The sequence below is a fragment of the Gallinula chloropus genome (genome assembly GCF_964237585.1).
Source record: "Gallinula chloropus genome assembly, chromosome: 3".
Classification (NCBI taxonomy): domain Eukaryota; kingdom Metazoa; phylum Chordata; class Aves; order Gruiformes; family Rallidae; genus Gallinula; species Gallinula chloropus.
In genome coordinates this window covers 11169941-11187215 of record NC_140087.1, presented here as the reverse complement: position 1 = coordinate 11187215, position 17275 = coordinate 11169941, and the positions used below count along the sequence as shown (strand labels likewise).

Sequence of the window (17275 nt, the reverse complement as noted above, 5' to 3'; positions counted from 1 at the left end):
ATACCTCCTGAGCAAGGTCATCTGTTTCAGGCTGATTAAAGCGCTTGTGTCAGGATGCTGGAGGCTGCACGTTCCCAAAACAACAATGCAGTTTGCCTGCAGGATTATTTATTTCTTTTTCTCAGTGGAAGGGCTGTTCTTTGTCTGTCGGGAATAAGGCTGAAAAAGCGTTGCAGCACAGCTGACCAAGCTTTTCCCTGGTCCTTGAAGGAAGGTGAAAGGGGGGAAAAATAGACCAATTTGGACTGTGTCACGAAAACAGCCTCTCACGTAACCTTTTGCCAGCAAGGCTTGGCTCAAATAGACAAGGTGGCAGCCAGCATTCTGGGAATTACTTGGTATAGCCTGTGTTGGGGCAAATTCTTTAAAATTTCTCCTATGTCAGATAAACAGTGAATCATTCCTTGATTCATCTGAGACTTTGTTTTCAGTTATGAAAAAAAATCTGCCATAAATTGTGCATGCCCAGTAGGTCGGGTCAGAAGATGGATATCTTTGTATTTCTTTCTGAAAAATGCTTTGATCCATTTTTTCGTTTTCCTCTTTGAAGGTGTTCTGACAACACCTCTTTCTTTAGTTTTAAAGGGTTGCCCTCACAGCAATTTGAATAATACAGAATCTTTGTAAGATAACAAACATTGGAGAACTTTGTGGAAGCATTGCTTATGTTAGCACATTATTCCCTTATCGTGTGTCTTTTGGGAAACTGTGAAGCCAGTGTTACTCCCTGATTCTGCTGTAATTCACAGGTGGAAGAAGGTTTTCCACATGCTACTTTGCAGTATGGGACATCATTGTATGTTGGAATATGTTCTGTATGGCAGAACATGGTGGTTTTTTTAATTTTAACTGGAAAATAAATTTTTTGAAACTTTTTTAGTGATTTAGCTAACAACAAAGGGTAGGAGCAGGATGGAGAAAGTTATAAATGGTCTTTCTGTAACAAGATTTCAGTGGTGTTCAGTAGCTATGTACTATTGGCATACTTTCTTCTGCTAAGTAGCAGTAATTAAAATTTTAAATCCAGTATTCTGGCACTCAATGCAGGCCATATTCATCAAAACCAAATATAGATAATGTGATATATAAATCACATTAGTACTTACATGACCAAGATGAAATGGGAAATCGACTGTTTGTCTTAAAGTACCAAACTGCAGCTTCCTTGCTCTCCTCTGAGGCATGAAAGTCACATACTCAGGTAGCATGGACCTAAGGAGGGGATTGCTCCCCAGCAGCCTTTGTGCCAGCTTGGTCCCAGCCTGCATGTGACTGTGAGCCAACAGGCAGCAGCGGTCCTGCTGAAGGAGCCAGCTCTGCTCATCCTCACACCTGAGGGGCAAGCACACAGGCTGCAGCAAGGTAGGAGACAGGGCAGTGGTGTCACAGAGCTAATTTACTATGCCTGGCACTGTACACCAGGCTTTCTGTGTAAAATAAAATGGCATCTGACCATCATCACGGTATCCACCAATGAAGGCTGGGTCAGTCCTGCTTAAAAATCCCAGAGGGCAAGAATTTACATGTGACCTACACAATGCAAGTGCTTCACCTCGCTCCCCACAGAGGTGCAGGCTGCTGGGGTGGGAGTGGGACATTTCTTCCTTCTTCCTCCCCTCTGCCTGTAACTAGGGTATTTTATCAGCCTCTGTTGAATACCTGTACTTCTTCCTTGGCTGTTCCCCAAACTCCTATGAGTGCACTAATTTCCTCAACCAAGGGCTTGTCTAAACAACAGTGTTTTGGCTGTTTTAACAAGTCTTGTTCAAGTGCTGAATCTCCCTAAGCCTCGTGGAGTTACTTTAGTACAAACATTGCCATTCAGGATGCAATATCAGCTTTAAAGCACCAGTTTTGTGTACCAGCATCCAGAATAGCATGGCATTAAAGAACATTAGGCTAAGCTTGCAGTGGTTGTGGGATGTAACTCATTTTACAAAGCAAACCTGTCTGTCATGTTTTTATTGAAACTTCAGTGTTTATGATAGGACAGTTGATGTCCAGACATACATTAAGATACTTGAATGATTTCCTTAATTTCTTGTCCTAGTGAGCTGAAAGTAGTGGGTCAGGATGTTTGGTGATGTCTTGCTGGTGTAGAGTGACTTGGTCCTTTTCCTGGCCCATGTCCTTGCCTGAGGACATGGTTGAGAATGGAGAGGACAGTGGTATAGAGATGACTCCTGTGCAGGATGCTTATAAACTATATTTACCTGTTAAGATACTAAATGATTTGTCCACAGCAGAGGACCTCTACTGGAGTAATTACATTTGCAGAGCCTCTGAACGCTATAGCAACTGTTCCCACAGCCTCTTTCACACAGCCTCAGCGTCCAAGGAAGCTGTGGCAAAGCAAGAAGTCTGTAACTATGTCCACAGCAGGGGTTCTGCAAACAAAGATGTCTTGGTCATGCCGTGTTGTACTCCCTCACACCCCTTGCTGAGCCTCTGCTCCTAGAAGTAGCTGGGGGAGCTGCCCCCTCCACCCACAGGGTGCATGCAGGGTGCATATTACCGTCCGCTGTGCCGACGAAATTGTGGGTCTGCACAAGTTTCCTGGTGCTTTATTCCCTCCCTCTCTTACTCATTATTTGCTTCGGATCACCGCCCTCCTTACAACTGTCCACAGACCCATCTCCTTGGAAACGGCAGAACTTGTTTATGTGACAGTAATAAGAAAAGTAATTGATGCATAGCAGCTGCGGGCATGCCAGGGAGCCATGTTCCACCAGAGGACTTGGGAAAAGCAAGTCTCCACTTATGCTGACTGACAAAAGGTTAGATGGCATGAGGAAAACCCACCTTCTTCCTCTGGAGTTTCCAAAGTTGCCTCCCCCCCGTTCACAGCAGCAGTAGGGAGGTTGTTGAGTGCACATAGGTCTTTTTTATGAAATTTGTTACTCTTTTTTTTTTTATCACCAGAGTGTAGAGGTTGAGAAGCAATGGGAAAATTGGTAAGTCTTGCTTATTTCTTATTTTGTGGAACACTGTGCTCGTGCAGTGTGCCATGCCAGGCCCATCCTCTCTCCTGTCTCGCTCCTGACTGTACCTATAGCCACAGGACGTTCTCATCCATACATTGAGACTTCCGATGCTCCCTGCTGCGTGCCCTTCACTGCCACTGTCCCTTGCACTGTTGGAAATAGCTCATATGCCTATCTTGCTTCACTGGCTGTTAAAGTCAGCTGGGTGTCCCTGTGCAGTGTTTCCTGGTCCTCCAGGATGGAGCTGTAGAAGTCCACAGATGGTTTGCATGGCCATAAATATGGCAGGATCACCAGGTGTGACCTCTCACCAGAAATGGCAGCATGCCTGGCTGCTTGCTGCTGCTAACCCAGTGCTGAGGCCTTGTGGCCTGGGGTAGGCAGGATGGAGTGGGAACTCACAGGGAACTCTCTGGAAAAGGCCTGTGGTGCACGGGTAGCATGTGCTACCCTTTGTGGGTCTGAGGGGTTGTGCTAGTGCCAGGGGGTTGTGCTGGTGCCAGGGAGGCACCCTCAGCTCTGGGATCTGCCCCAGAGGTGTTGGTACATGGCAGTAGTGTCTGGGAGGCCTCAAGTCAAGCAAGCCCTGGCAAAGAGATATTTCTGTCAGCAACGTGGAGGAGGAAGTAATATTTTCATGTACCTTTGGTTTAGTGTGTATCTTGAAGAGGTGGTGTGGATGGATGATGATTTTTATATGAAACAGTGCTGGAAGAGTTGTTCCTGGAAACTTTTTCCCTTATTAAAAACTTTCTTCCCTGCCCACCCAGTATGAATGGCTTTTCTTGGGGTGTGCTTCATCAGCAGGTTCCAGTCTTGGTTTGGGTTTCTTCTTCCTGTTACTAGATACCTCCTTTGGGTGACTTTCTTGGGAACTAGCATCTGGAAATATGCTTGCCCAAGTGGGAAGCCTGTCACAGTTGCCTGCCCTGTATTTTAACGGCAAGTGATAAAATAATTGTATCACTGAACCTTCAAATAAGGTATTTTTCTATCAGCTGAAGCTTCATTTCTTACACTTGTGTCAAGTGAAATCCTTGGTACTACTTTGCTCTGTAGCTGTGGTGTGATTTAAAACTTGCTTTGCCTTCCTAGAGGTTGTGTTAGACTAAAGCATTTTTTGCAAGTTTCACTGTCCCTGTCTTGAGTATCAAGGAAAATTACTATTTGACACTGTGTAAACTGTCTTCAAATGTGCTTCTGATAAAATAAAGAATGTGCAAGGGTGGAGCATAAAGGGAGTAGAGAAACAGAACTTAATACATATGCTTAATAATAGGGAGAATGCTGGGGTATTGCATGTTAAATATCCTTCTGTTAACACTAGATGTGAAGAACTGTATTTTTTATTATGTAATAAAGCCCTATATAAAAAAAAGACATTAGAAACTAAGGAGGATGCAAATGAAAACCGGCTGTAAAACATGGAATGCTTGCTCTGCAGGGTGCACTGAAAGGCAGACACTGTAGCCTTTAAAATAGATAATAGGAAATGCTCTTAATCCTCAGCTTTTAAAAGGACAAAATTATCATAAGTTATTAGAAAGCACAAGAAAAATCTTCAAAAATTTTGGGTCGTCAAGGTGAGCTATGTATAGTGTTATGAAAGGTGTTGTTTTGGAATTGCCTTAAGATTCATCTGGGGGGCTTGTTTTGGTTGGGTTTTTTTTAATTATTATTTTGGTGCACATTTTCTGGTTTGATATAAACAAAGCTAGGAACAGCCCAGTGACATACTTTGAAAAGCTACATAGTACATTAAAGAGCTGATGGTATTAAATAGCTTTCTTCTTACAGGGTATGGATTCTGAATCAAAGAACAGTTTCATAGGAAGCTTTCTTCAGCCACCAGATAAGATGCTTCCTGCAGCCTTTGATTATATTGAATCAAAGAAGTTGGCAACTGTTGGTGGCGACAGGCCTTCTATCCCCAATAACCAAGGTAAAGCCAAAATATGTCCTTAAAGTGGTCTTTTTAATTACTCCATGTGAACTCTCTTGAGCAAACTCCTTGTTCTGTTCCACTCAGTTCAATGACTTTGTTGCGATTGTCAGACTGACATTGAGACAGGATGTATATGTGTCCTGAGGGAGTAGTCTCCCTGAAGTCATACATCTGGAATGGAAACTGCTTCAAGACTTCTAACATCCTTATAAACTTTGGCTTTGAAAATTGTTTAAATTAAAATCATCAGGCTTCCTCTAAAAGCAAAGGAGAGTGTTTCAAGCTCAGTAGAAGCAGTTCATGACTTTAAATACCGCAAAAAAAAAAGATCATTAGTATGGTACACCGTCTTGAAATTGGCTTTGTGTAGTGCTATTCAACTCCCTTTAGCTTAAAATCACTTCTAAGGCTTTTTGTGTGGTATGATTCCTTTGGAGAACTTTTGAATAATGCAGACTCTCAGGAAAGTCAGCAGCATGAAAAATAATCTGGATTAAATATGGCTCCACTATGATTGTCCTGTGCCTTAATTGGTGATTACTCCCTGGAGCTCACAGGACAAATGCTCGATGGCTTAGCATATCTGGAGAGCTCAGTGAACCACAGGGATACCCTACTTGGACTTTCTGTCGTGGACAGCTTTGCAATATTGCACAGCTGATGTGTGTGCAATCATTGCTCTTTCATGTTAAGAATCTCTGACTTCTTGTCATGGCCTGCCACAGGGATGGGGAGGAAAATGGAAAAACATTTATGGGTCAGCCTAATAGGATAAAGAAAGAGAACAGTAATAACAACAATGACCATGTTATTAATAATTATTTTTTTAGCTTTATTTTTTGAAGAAAAAACCCAAACAAGTGATGCACAAATGCATTTGCTCACCAAATGCAGGAGGGGAAAAAAAACCCAACCAACACCCAGTCTGTCTCTGAGCAGCCATCCCACCTCCCAGCACACTCACCCAGTTACATGCAGACTGTGGTTCCATGGCAGGGTATATCCCATTGGCTGGCCTGAGTCCTGGCTGTGGTCTCCCAGCTTCTTGTGCACCTGGCAGGGCATAAGAAGCTGAAAAGTCCTTGACTTTATGTAAGCGCCAGGACTACCTAGCAACAACCGAAAACATCAGTGTGTTATCAACATTATTCTCATACTAAATCCAAAACACAGCACTGTATCAGCTACCAGCAAGAAAATTAACTCTGTCTTAGCTGAAACCAGGACACTTCTGTAGTAATTTTTTGTCACACAGAGTTTGGGCTTTTTGGATTAAAATCTCAGTTATGCAGCTGAGTGTTTAAGAAAGGAAATGTTTGACATGCCAACAGAAAGATCTTTCTGCTCACTGGTATCTGCTTTTTTCTTCCCCCTCCCCCCTCCTTTTTTTTTTTTCAATTTTATTCTGATGGGGCTATGATAAGCTGATGAGAGTTGCTATGGAGCTAGCAATATTTGCTGGGTATTCCCCTACTGAGGGATTAGGGAAACTACCAAGGCTTCTAAAATGTCAGTATAGAGGCTTGACTTGTTACAGAACATGTCTCAAACTTCAACAGGTGTGTATAGTTTTTGGCGACTTAGTAAACTTCTCCTTGTAACTGAAATTGCAACTTTTATTTTTGGCATAGTTTTGACAGATACTAATTTAAGGCTAAAAGCACAGTCTTGCAGATTTGTTTCTGTGGTTTAAAGAATTGCCAAATAGAAGAAACTAGACTTTAATCATTCCCTTTGTAAAGAATAAAGTTTTTAAAATGCATCCTCAACTAAAATGTCCCTTTGGATATGATTTTCCCCCTGACCCGAGTCTGTTTCTTAGGGTTTTTTTTAAATCAGTCCACACCAATGGCATTACACCAAAACTTGTGGCATAACTTCAATAACTGTGTTCCCAGCTTCTATGTAAACAGAGCTCTCAGGGTTTGTTACACTCAATTTGCCATGATTTCTTTGTGCTTGCTACCATTTGGGTAAAGAGTTTTGCTCATAGGCTCTGTGCTTTATACCTCAGTTATGTAGTAAATGTATCTATTCTCTCCCAGACACATTCTGCATGGGTTGGCATACTGCTGGGGAGTATAATTCATTTTAGGAGTCATCCTAGGAAGAAAATTCAGGTAGCATTTTGCTGTTGGAAGTGTTTTGTAGTAATCACAGAATCACAAGGTTGGAAAGACCTATAATAATATATAGTATATAGTACATATAATATAATACTATAAATATATATTATGTATTGTATATATGTTATATACATATACATTTTTATATTCTCTACTATAATAATAATGGCAATGATAGTAATATTAATAGGACCTGTCACTTTAAGGTGTAACTGTTGCATTTTTTGCTAGCTGTAGTAGCAGCCCTGAAAACTCTTCAAGAAAAGATCCGCCGTCTAGAGCTGGAGAAGTGGCAGGCTGAAGATAACCTGTGCAGCCTCTCCCTTGCAGCTGCTCAGTGTCAGAAGGCCTTAGAGCATGGATCTGACAAAAAGGTCACAGCACATCAAGAACTGATGCAACAGAGGGAAGGTATTTCTCTTGAGTGATAACATATAACCACAGCGGCACCAGGATGGCATAATCCAGGGAGTGTTGTTTGTTTTGACAAACTGCTAATTAATGTACCCCCCCCTTTCTATTTCTTTTTTTTTTTTCTGCTTCAGAACTGGGGAGGAGCCAGAGCTTCATAATTGTGGATCAAGTTGAGATCTTTCTTTACATATATTAACCAAGTATTGCATAACCCATAAAGCTATTTTAAAGAACAAGCAGATTTCAGGTGGTATGTTTAACTCTTGCAATAAGCAAGCAGCTGCTCACATCTATAACACTACTAGCTTGAGAGAAGTGAGGAGAAGGAAAGAAAACAGAATCTGGTTAGATATCTGCTGATATAAATCAAAATAACTGCAGTGCTCACACCTTTGGAATTCAAATTAGGGACTAGCTCTGGAAAAGTGTTTTGATTCTCATGTCTTGTATATAAGATGTATTTTAACCACATGACTTGTTCAGACTAACAAAACTTTTCTTGCCTATTTTGCAGTTCCTCAGTGAGATGAGGGATTGGCTAAATGTGTAATGCCCATTGCTGTACTGAATGTCTTTGTTTCTTTCTGTAGATGTAAGTGTGCAGTTAAATGCAGCACAATCCCGCTGCTCCCTGCTGGAGAAACAGCTGGATTACATGAGGAAAATGGTTTCCAGTGCAGAACTAGAAAGGAAAATGGTTTTAGAACAACAGGTGAAGCCCTTTAGCATGCTAACTAACTAGTGATATAGTTTAGAAAGTATATAAATGTGTAAGATCTGAACTTTTTTATGGCCATCATTTTTCCTCAGCTCAGAGTGCTAGCAAATGGAAGCAATTTACTGTCTGACTGGCTGATGACAACCTTCAATGAATTGTATGAAAAGACTCCCTAGGTGGAACTGCTAATGAGAAAAACCATGCTAATACTTGCACATTTGCTAGACAAAAAGGCTGCTGGAAACTTAAGTCTTCTTTGTCTGGCTGGTATTTTTCATCACTTTGCAATTTAAAAAATATGAAATTTAAACTAATTAAACACCTTTGCTATACTGTGTTTGTTTTTTTGCTGTCTGCAAGAGTTTCAGTCAGCAGCCAAATCCATTCTTGCTTGCTTTTTTCCAGGCCCAGCTTCAGAAAGAGGAAGATCAGAACTGGTTGGAACTGCATGCAAAACTTGAAAAGCTTGAAATGCTAGAAAAAGAGTGTGTTAAGCTTACTGCTAGTCAGAGAATTGCAGAAGTAAGTGTGCATGGAATGACAGTTTGAAAGCCGTTCATTTGAGATAATGTGTGTGGCATACTGTTAATAGTACTAAGTTTTGCAAAACTTCCCTCTGCTAAACTCAGATCATAAAGCATACCCGCCTGAATGCCACCTTGGCTTTGCATGGCTTCATTCACATAAGTCTTTCTTTCATCCTGGGCTTTGAAAATGCTTACAGTCCTGTTTTATCCCAGATCACAATTGCAAGCTAGTTTGGACTTCTGATTCAGCGTGGCAAACTGAAGCGTGACTAACCATTCTTGCCTTTAAATTCAGGACAAGATCAAACACTTAGAAGAAAAGCTTTGTAAAGAGGAGCATCGGCACAAGCTAGTACAAGACAAAACTGCTCAGGTAGACTGAAAAGGTTTTATTTTATCTTGATTTTCATGACTCCAAGAAAGGTATTCTCACTGTCCAAAACACCATTAAAATCCACATCTTTATTATGCAAGGAGAACTCCTGTAATACTACCTAGACCAGTTATAAACTACATAGTAGAAAGGCTGCCAGATGTGTAGCTTATTTCAATAAAGATTCTATTTGGTTTTATAATGATACCATTCATTAGCCTCAAAGCTGCTATTAGGGGTGTAGGTAGAAAATTCATTTCTAGAGAATCTGCTACTGAACCAGGTAACCTTAACGTACAGTAACTAGAAAGTGGTTGTGTAAGAAATTTTATACCCCAAGTAGGGTTAGTTTCCTCTTTTTTTGTTAAGATCTGCTGAAATCTAATGTGTTGGACTCTAATTGGAAAAGTACATTTCATTATTCTGTGAAGCCATAATCAGTTGTTTGGGCTACCACCCATCTGAGAGAGGAATATTTGCCAAAGAGAGCAAAATCAAATAAACCTTTTTTTAAAGGGGCAAAGCAGTAATATTATAAACCTCACTTCACTGAGAAGTAGCAGCCGTTTTGGAAGAAAGCAGTTGTGGTGGCATTCCTTTGGGGTGGGGGGATGCAGAGCTGAAGAATAATATTGAAAGAACCTAGCCATAAGCTAAGGTGACAGCTTAAATTAATTTGTCACTGCTGTCAGTTTTTATACTGCATCCAGGGATGATGGGCTTTCATCAATCCAGGAAGCTTGAAATTATGTGCAGACTGTAGGTATCTGACCACCTCCAGAATCCAGAAGAATGACATAGTTGAAAACTTGCAGTTTTTGGGGTTTCATGCAGAAATCACTTGCTCCTGCAGAGCAGAAGGCCTCATATGGGTATTTTTATCTTCTGAGAAAACATGACTGACTTTCCAGAGCAGATTGTCTGACTTTAGCAGTAGTATAAAACACTTGCACAAAAAGGGACTTAGGTGTAGTAAACTGAGTCCCAAACTAGTATTAGTACCATCTTAGTTCAGTGTAGGATGGACTTAGAGCTGTTGGATCTGCGTTGGGAGACATGGAGTGTGGGGTGGTTCACTTCCTGTTGATGAGAGAAAAGCCAGAACAATGTCACTCTTGTGATGGATCTCCAGCATTGTTTAGCCAGAACTGTTCCACATGCCACACCAAAGTCCATGTCCTGTGTGTAGTTCGGAATCCCTATTCCCCTGTTTTATCATGGGCCTTTATATCAGCTGTGAACTGCAGAGCAATCTGAGGTTTGTCCAGCAGGTTTGTCCTCAGCGTTACACAGGCAGGCTCAGTTCTCTCTGCCTCCAAATTGTAATATTGTAATAATTCTTTGGATTTTACAATCAAAACTCTAGCGTGCAGCAGGATTGGTTTATCTCAGCTGCTGTTTGTCACAGTGGAAAAATACAGCTGCTGCAGCTGAAAACCAAGGACTTCTAAGTGCTGCGAGATCTGCCTGCTACCCTGCCATCCTAGGAATCTGTTCTAAGTGTGGCTTATGCCTTCCAAGCAGGACAGTTAATGTGCCCTTAATTGGTTCTCATCCATGCATGGAAAGAGGGAATTAATTAAACTCTGTGATTTCATACTTTTAATATTACATTAAATGCTTGTTTTCTTTTTTGGTTCTTCATCAAGCTTCAAACAGGATTTGAGATAAACAGAAGTTTGGTGTCTTCAGTAACATCTCAAAATGAACCTAAAAAGGAAAATGGGAAGAATAAAAAAACTAAGAAGGTAACATGGAAGTTTTTATTAGCATACTGCTTCTGATAGCATCTGGCTCGCATAGAGATTGGAATTTGTGAAAAATAGTGATGTAAGAGGCACTTGATTTGTCTGCTGCACTTTACTCCATTTCCAAAGTGATGAACAGTGCTGAATACCTCTTTTTTTTTTCCCTTTTTTTTTTTTTTTTTTTCTTTTTCCCCCCTTTAAAACAGTACTAGGGCTGGTAGCACCTCACTGGAAAACTTTCTTGTACCAGCATGACAGTAACCTGTTACAGTCTTGCTGCCCATGCCCTCTGTCTCAGCTGCCTTTCAGTTTATCTGGCAAAATTAGTTTCCAAAGCAATTTTAAGCAGGCGTCTTAAGATGGTATGTTTGGGGGGGATTGCTGAAATCAAGAGAATTTATTTTGCAACACATGTTGCAGGTCAGTCAAAATTTTGCAACTGTGGTTTTGCAAAACTTAAATAAACAGTGTTCAATTTCTTTAATGTCAAACTATCTGTTAAATGCATCTGAAATAAAATTTACTGGTCTCAGCTGTTGCAAAGTCCTACTCCTACATACCGGAGGGAAATTATCTTTTTCAACTAGAGGGAAACTGATTTAAGTTTAAGATTGTGCTGTTGGGTCAGCAGTTTGGAATTTTTTGTCTTACTTTTTTGTCTGTCTTGATGGCAGAGAAATCCTACAGTGAAGAAAGTGCAACTTTCACAGTTACATGTGAAGGCTGGTGAGCTACCTTTTGTGGCTGGGAAGGTGAGTGCAACCAAACGTTCTTGCCAAATTGACATCTACAATTTTAATAAGTCTCTTTACTGTAAGTGTTACATCTACAATTTCAGTAAATCTCTTTACTGTAATTGTTGGTCACTTCTGTAAACCACTCAGTAATTCTGTTCTAAGTCTGTCAGCTCCAGCCATTCTGTTAGCGCGAACGTACAAAGCATGTTGCATATTATGAAGCATCGCAATCCACATCTCTCATCACGAAGCCAAGGAGGGGCTACACCTGGGATTGCAGGACACAGGGCACTTTCAAAATCTGTAGCCTCTGTTTCCACATCACCTGCTGCCCCAAGAAGTCTTTCTGACCTTCTGTTGGCCTTACAAGATGAACTGGGACGAATGAGCTTGTGAGTACTCACTTAATCCCAGTGTTAAGAGTAAAGGGGACTTCAGTGGTAGCCCTGTGGAACTGCAGGTGTGCTGTAGTTGAACCTGGCCCATTTTAAGTGTAGGACTACTTGTTGGATTTTTTCTTTCAAAAATTATTTTGTCCTGGTGCTTAACTGATCTTGTGAGCAAGCAACATACTCTTCAGCTAGGGTTTTTTGCTTCCACATCCTGGATGTAACCAAGCTGCTGCTGAAGGTAATAGCTCCAGCAAATGAAACATCTTTTGGGTCTGTAGAAATTTTGACCATATCAAGATCTACAGAGGAGACTAAGAAAATTCTCCTGACAAAGGCTGCAACAGTGGTGTTAATGTTGAGTAAACCAGCAGCATGCAGTCAGTCTGGGTGGTAGAATAGGTTAGTGCAACTGTGTCAGGACTAGTTCTATCAAAACATCTAGTATATTCCTTTGTACTCACTCTTTCTGTGTTCTCTCTGTGAACCTGATGGGTCTTTGTGCTGGCGTTCATACCCTTTCCTTGTTGACAGCAGGAGAACTTGCCAGTCCTGCAAAGAGGTTGTGAAAGAGGGGCAGTCTCCTGCCAGAAAACAGGCAGGGTGTGGAAGAAGCTAACATGTTAGTAATGCCATGCAAGTAAATGTGGATTACAGCTTGTCATGTTCTTAGGCATCTTCCCATTAATGCAAGCTTGTAGAACTGTGTGCCAAAGCTGTGTAGCTGGTCATAGTAGGCATGTCAACACGATGAGCTGTGGTCTGAACAGAGGATGATGTGTTGATTAAACCAGTTAGGATGTTGACACTGGTTGGAAATCCTTGATGTGGCAAAATTTAAACTGGGAACCAGTCTCTTCTTCAAAAAGCTTTGGCTTACTCATGGTAATTCAAAGACAGGCTTTATTTCTGCCTTTTTTTGGTTTAGGGTTTTTTTCCTTATATAGCAGCAACTAGCTCCTTCAATTAAACTGTCAAGGAGCAGCAGTTGCTCAGAAGTCAGACAAAAAGCCATGACCTTTGTAAAGAGATTATTTATCTAAGAGAGTGTTTCTGGTTTTGACTGTTTCACTTATCTAGGCATGAAGTAGATGTACACACTTTCTTTTAATTAAGCTGGTGAATATGATTAACCAGCACAGCTCACTGCAAATCTTTTCTGGTAGAAAATTTTAATTTTAATTATCTGTCAGGAAAAATATATATTAAATATACTAGTTTAAACAATTTTCTGTATTACACAAAGCTTTCAGAGCCTGCATGAAATTGGACAGGGAGTCAGACCACACTGCATAGCTGCTCTTCACTTTTCAAACTCTCCTTTTGGACACTATTATGACTGTGGCATGGGGGAAAGAATAAGATACACATCAGCTACAAATTTGGAATGAGAAAATCAGATCCAGTGGAAAACCTTTTTCTTTTCTATTGTGAATATATCCCAGATTGATGTGTATTGTGTGAAGGGTTTAAATAATGGTTAATTGCTGTACTGTGGGCAGAGCAGCTAGAAATGCCTGCAATACACTGAAAGTACTGGGGGAAATCCAAGAGGCTATCATCAATATTTAGTGTGCCATTCTTGTCTTTAATAGTGAATATCAAGAACTTCTGAAGCAGATAGAGGAGACTCAAGATGCCAAAGTCTGTGAAGACCTAGAACGGGAGCTGGATTGCCTTGTAAAACAAATGGAGATTAAAGCAGTACAAATATCCAAGCTGAAAAAGCATCAAGCTTCTGTAAGAACAAGATGTAAACTCTCTAGCTAGCAGCACTCTAGTTGAAGGCTGCCACAACTCTGCCTCCTGTTGTCATTAACTAGAATGTCACTTGAATGCTTAAGCCAGGATGTTCCAGTATGGGTGATTATAATTAAGCTGCTTGCTCCTGTTCATGTATCTTCAGTTCCTTCTTTTGATCAAGCAAAAGCGCTTAGAGCTGGCAGCTAGGTATCTGTGCTTGAGCAGAAACTTCCTGCCCTGTGGCAGCTCTGCAATACAGAGCTGGGTTGCTCAGTCTGCCACTTCTCGCTACATTGAGACAAACTGTTGAGATTTCATTCCTTTGTGTTCTGTCCCTGTGTGGAATGAGAAAATAGAAGCTATAATGCCTGCACAGAATGGATTAAATGTCTTTTTATATTACTGAAATATTGAAGCTTTTTATTAACCAAATAGTCTGTTGACCACAGCTTCTCCAAAATCGTAGCCAGACAAGCCTTTGAGTTTTCTTTAACCCCTAATCTGTCTGCATTCTGTCAGTATTTGCTTTAGAGCCATAGACTCCAGCTTTCTGTACGTGCCCATATAAAATCACTCTGGTGTGGATGAACAGCTTAACCTTTAACAGCAACTTGGTTTGAAACATGTTGTTTAACCCCAGCTAGCAACTAAGCACCACATAACCACTCACTCACTGCCCCCGACCAGTGGGGAGGAGGAGGAGGGAGAGAATCAAAAAGAAAGTGAGAAAACTTGTGGTTGAGTTTAAGACAACTTAATAGGACAGAAAAGGAAAATAATAATCATCATCATTGCACAATACACAAAACAAGTGATGCACAGCACAATTACCACCCAGATCCCCGATGCTCAGCTAGTTTCTGAGCCACGCCACCTCTCAGCCGACTCCCACAGTTACTCAATGTGACATCAGAGGGTATGGAGTATCCCTTTGGCCTGTCTGGGTCAGCTGTCCTGGCTGTATGCTCTTGCCACCATCTTGGGCACCCCCTGCCTCTTCATTGGCAGGCCAGTATGAGAAGCTGAAGAGTCCTTGACTGTTTGCCAACAGTTAAAATATCAGTGTGTTACCAATATTATTTTCATCCTAATCCAAAACAGAGCATTAAGACCAGCTGCTAGTAAGAAAATAACTACCCCAGCCAAAAGCAGAACAGAGCATACAATTAAAAATGCAGTCTGTAGTTCTGTCTGATAGTTTTCTGTTCTTCCATCTTATGTTTCGGGATAAACAGACTCACCTAAGAACTTTGCTTATACAGGAAACAAACCAAAACTTGGCGTGAGACCTGATGAAAGGGAGAGGCGATAGTTAGTTTAAATCTGACTGACTTTATTCACGTTCATTTGTTCACGGATTTTGCTCACTGAAACCTTTTATTCTCTGCATAGTCACAAGCACAAAGGTGCTTATGTCAAAGTAGAATTGTCGGATTTGCATGTTAGCACTATGGACAAAGGACTTGGACTGTTGAGTCCTCACTGCCTCTCTTGGCAATATCAACTGTTGTTTGGATAAATCTCATGTGCTTGAGGAGCCAACAACTGCGGTGTTATTCCTTGCCTCAGAATTTTGCTGACTTCATCCTTCAGGAACCTTAGACAATGGACAACAACTGCACCTTTGTTTCTTCCTTTTGCATATCTTTATGGCTACAGTCTGACTTCATTTTGGGATAATGAGGAGTAACATATACAATGTGGTGCAACCTTGTCATCCTCACTTGTTATCAGGGTGCAGATCTGCTGGCAAGTCATGTGTGCTCTGGTACAGCCTTATCAGAGCACACACACCCCTTAGGCTCGTGATGTAACTAGCACATTCTTCATGTTTGTCTGTTTGATTACTATCCATCATGCCCCGGTTATCAATACAGGCCACTCCTGTAACCCTTGGCCTATATCAGGGTTTTTTCTGGTGCTTTTGCACACAGGCATTTCTACCGACCAGTCTTAATAGTTCTGATGCATATTTCTGCTTTTAGAACCTGTCACACTGAAATTGCTGCAGTCATCTCTGTGTTTCACAGTTAATAATATGTTCTAGAATGCAATTAAAGTTAATTATTTTTAGAAATTGACTTAAAGCCTAAATTGGCATATGGAATGCTTCCAGCCTAATTTTATCTTTGGGAGTGACCTTTTCATGCCAAGTGCAAGTCAAGACTTATTAATTGACATTTAAAAAACATTCTTTAGCAATCAGCCCTATTTGTTCCGTTTTCCAATTTTGTTACGAGGTTTCAAACTGCTTAGATACAGGAACTGATGATGAACAGTATAGATTTTATAGGTTTGTCGGGTCTTGGGTTTTTTTTTTTGTTAGGGTAGAACAATCTGAAATGGAAAAAAGACTGTGGTAAACATAAATTGTTAACAGATGATAGTCTGTCTCTCCCAAGCAAGCATTTTTACCTTGGGGATCGTTGGGGTTCAACAGCCTATTGAGTGCGGGTGAGGTCAGTTTTCTGTAATGCTGTCTATGTGGGCGAGGTCAGTTTTCTGTGGTGCTTTATGTTGCAGTGAGACAACCATGTGCAAGATTTGTAGGTTTTAACATTTTTTTTTTTTTTTAGTGTCACTTAAACATCTTTAGTTTGGAGTTTGGTAGAAGTACAGTAAGCTCTACAGCTGTAGGTCTTCCGAGTATATAACATTCTAATTGTAATCTCTCTCTTCCTAGGTGCAAAAAGTAAAGAGTAAAACTCAGAAACTGAAACAAGGGGCAGTTTGTGCCAAACTCAAGTGCAGTGACCAAAAGGAAGCAAAGGAGACTGCAGTAAGAGAAAGTATGCCTAAATCTTCTCCTGGGCAGAAAAGCAGAAGTTCTCTTCAACTGCTAAAAACTGTGCGGAAACTTCAGTCATCACTGAAAAAAAATGGTATCATGTGGAACCAGTAGTTGTGAAGTTTACTGTGATAGAACTTTTTGAAATTGTCTGACAGCTAGTAAATTTTTAATTTCACAAAATACCTTTTTAAAAATAAAATAGGTATAGCATAGATATAGTTGTCCATTCTAAACTGCATACTCACTAGTAGGCCAGTTTTTTCACCTCAGAATTGACCTTCATGTAGGATAGCTGTAATTCAACTGCACTGATTTGTAATAAAGTGTTATAATGTATTAATTAAATGCTTATTCATTAACTTGTCAAATAAAAATATATACCTTTTTTAGATTTAAAATAGTATGCAGTCTTTGGTGTCCTGTTCCCCCCACTGCTAAGGAGATACTTGGAGATTGGTTTTCCAGAATGACTTGGGCTAGTGCTTCTGTTTGCATAAAACCAGTAGTTTTCTGTAATAACTGAAGATTTGGATCATTGCAACTGAGGCAGAAGAAGAGGTATTGTCTTTTTTTTATACACATTTTTGTTGTTATTCTTACTCTGTAAGCTTTTTTGAGTCAGTATGAGGGACAGCTAGGGGCTGGAAGCACAACTCATGACTTGGTTAAACCACGACAACATGAGGGTGTTCACGGTAAGTGCACGGAAGAAGCCAGTATCAGAACCTTGGGTGCTTGTCATCTCATTAACAGAACCTGGTTCTACCACAGTATAAAATA

At 40.6% G+C, this 17275-nt stretch overlaps 1 protein-coding gene across 1 annotated transcript; it reads left to right on the top strand.

The window, feature by feature from the left end:
- Window positions 1–2942: 2942 nt before the first annotated feature.
- On the top strand, window positions 2943–16795 carry CEP57L1 (centrosomal protein 57 like 1; the record flags this gene model as incomplete). Its single annotated transcript, XM_084262450.1, has 11 exons — window positions 2943–2954; window positions 4782–4926; window positions 7287–7466; window positions 8060–8181; window positions 8593–8709; window positions 9010–9087; window positions 10737–10835; window positions 11510–11587; window positions 11735–11964; window positions 13557–13701; window positions 16388–16795. The coding sequence occupies 11 exons, from the start codon at window positions 2943–2945 to the stop codon at window positions 16604–16606; spliced, it is 1425 nt and encodes a 474-aa protein (XP_084118576.1). The 3' UTR covers window positions 16607–16795.
- Between the last annotated feature and the right edge of the window lie 480 nt (window positions 16796–17275).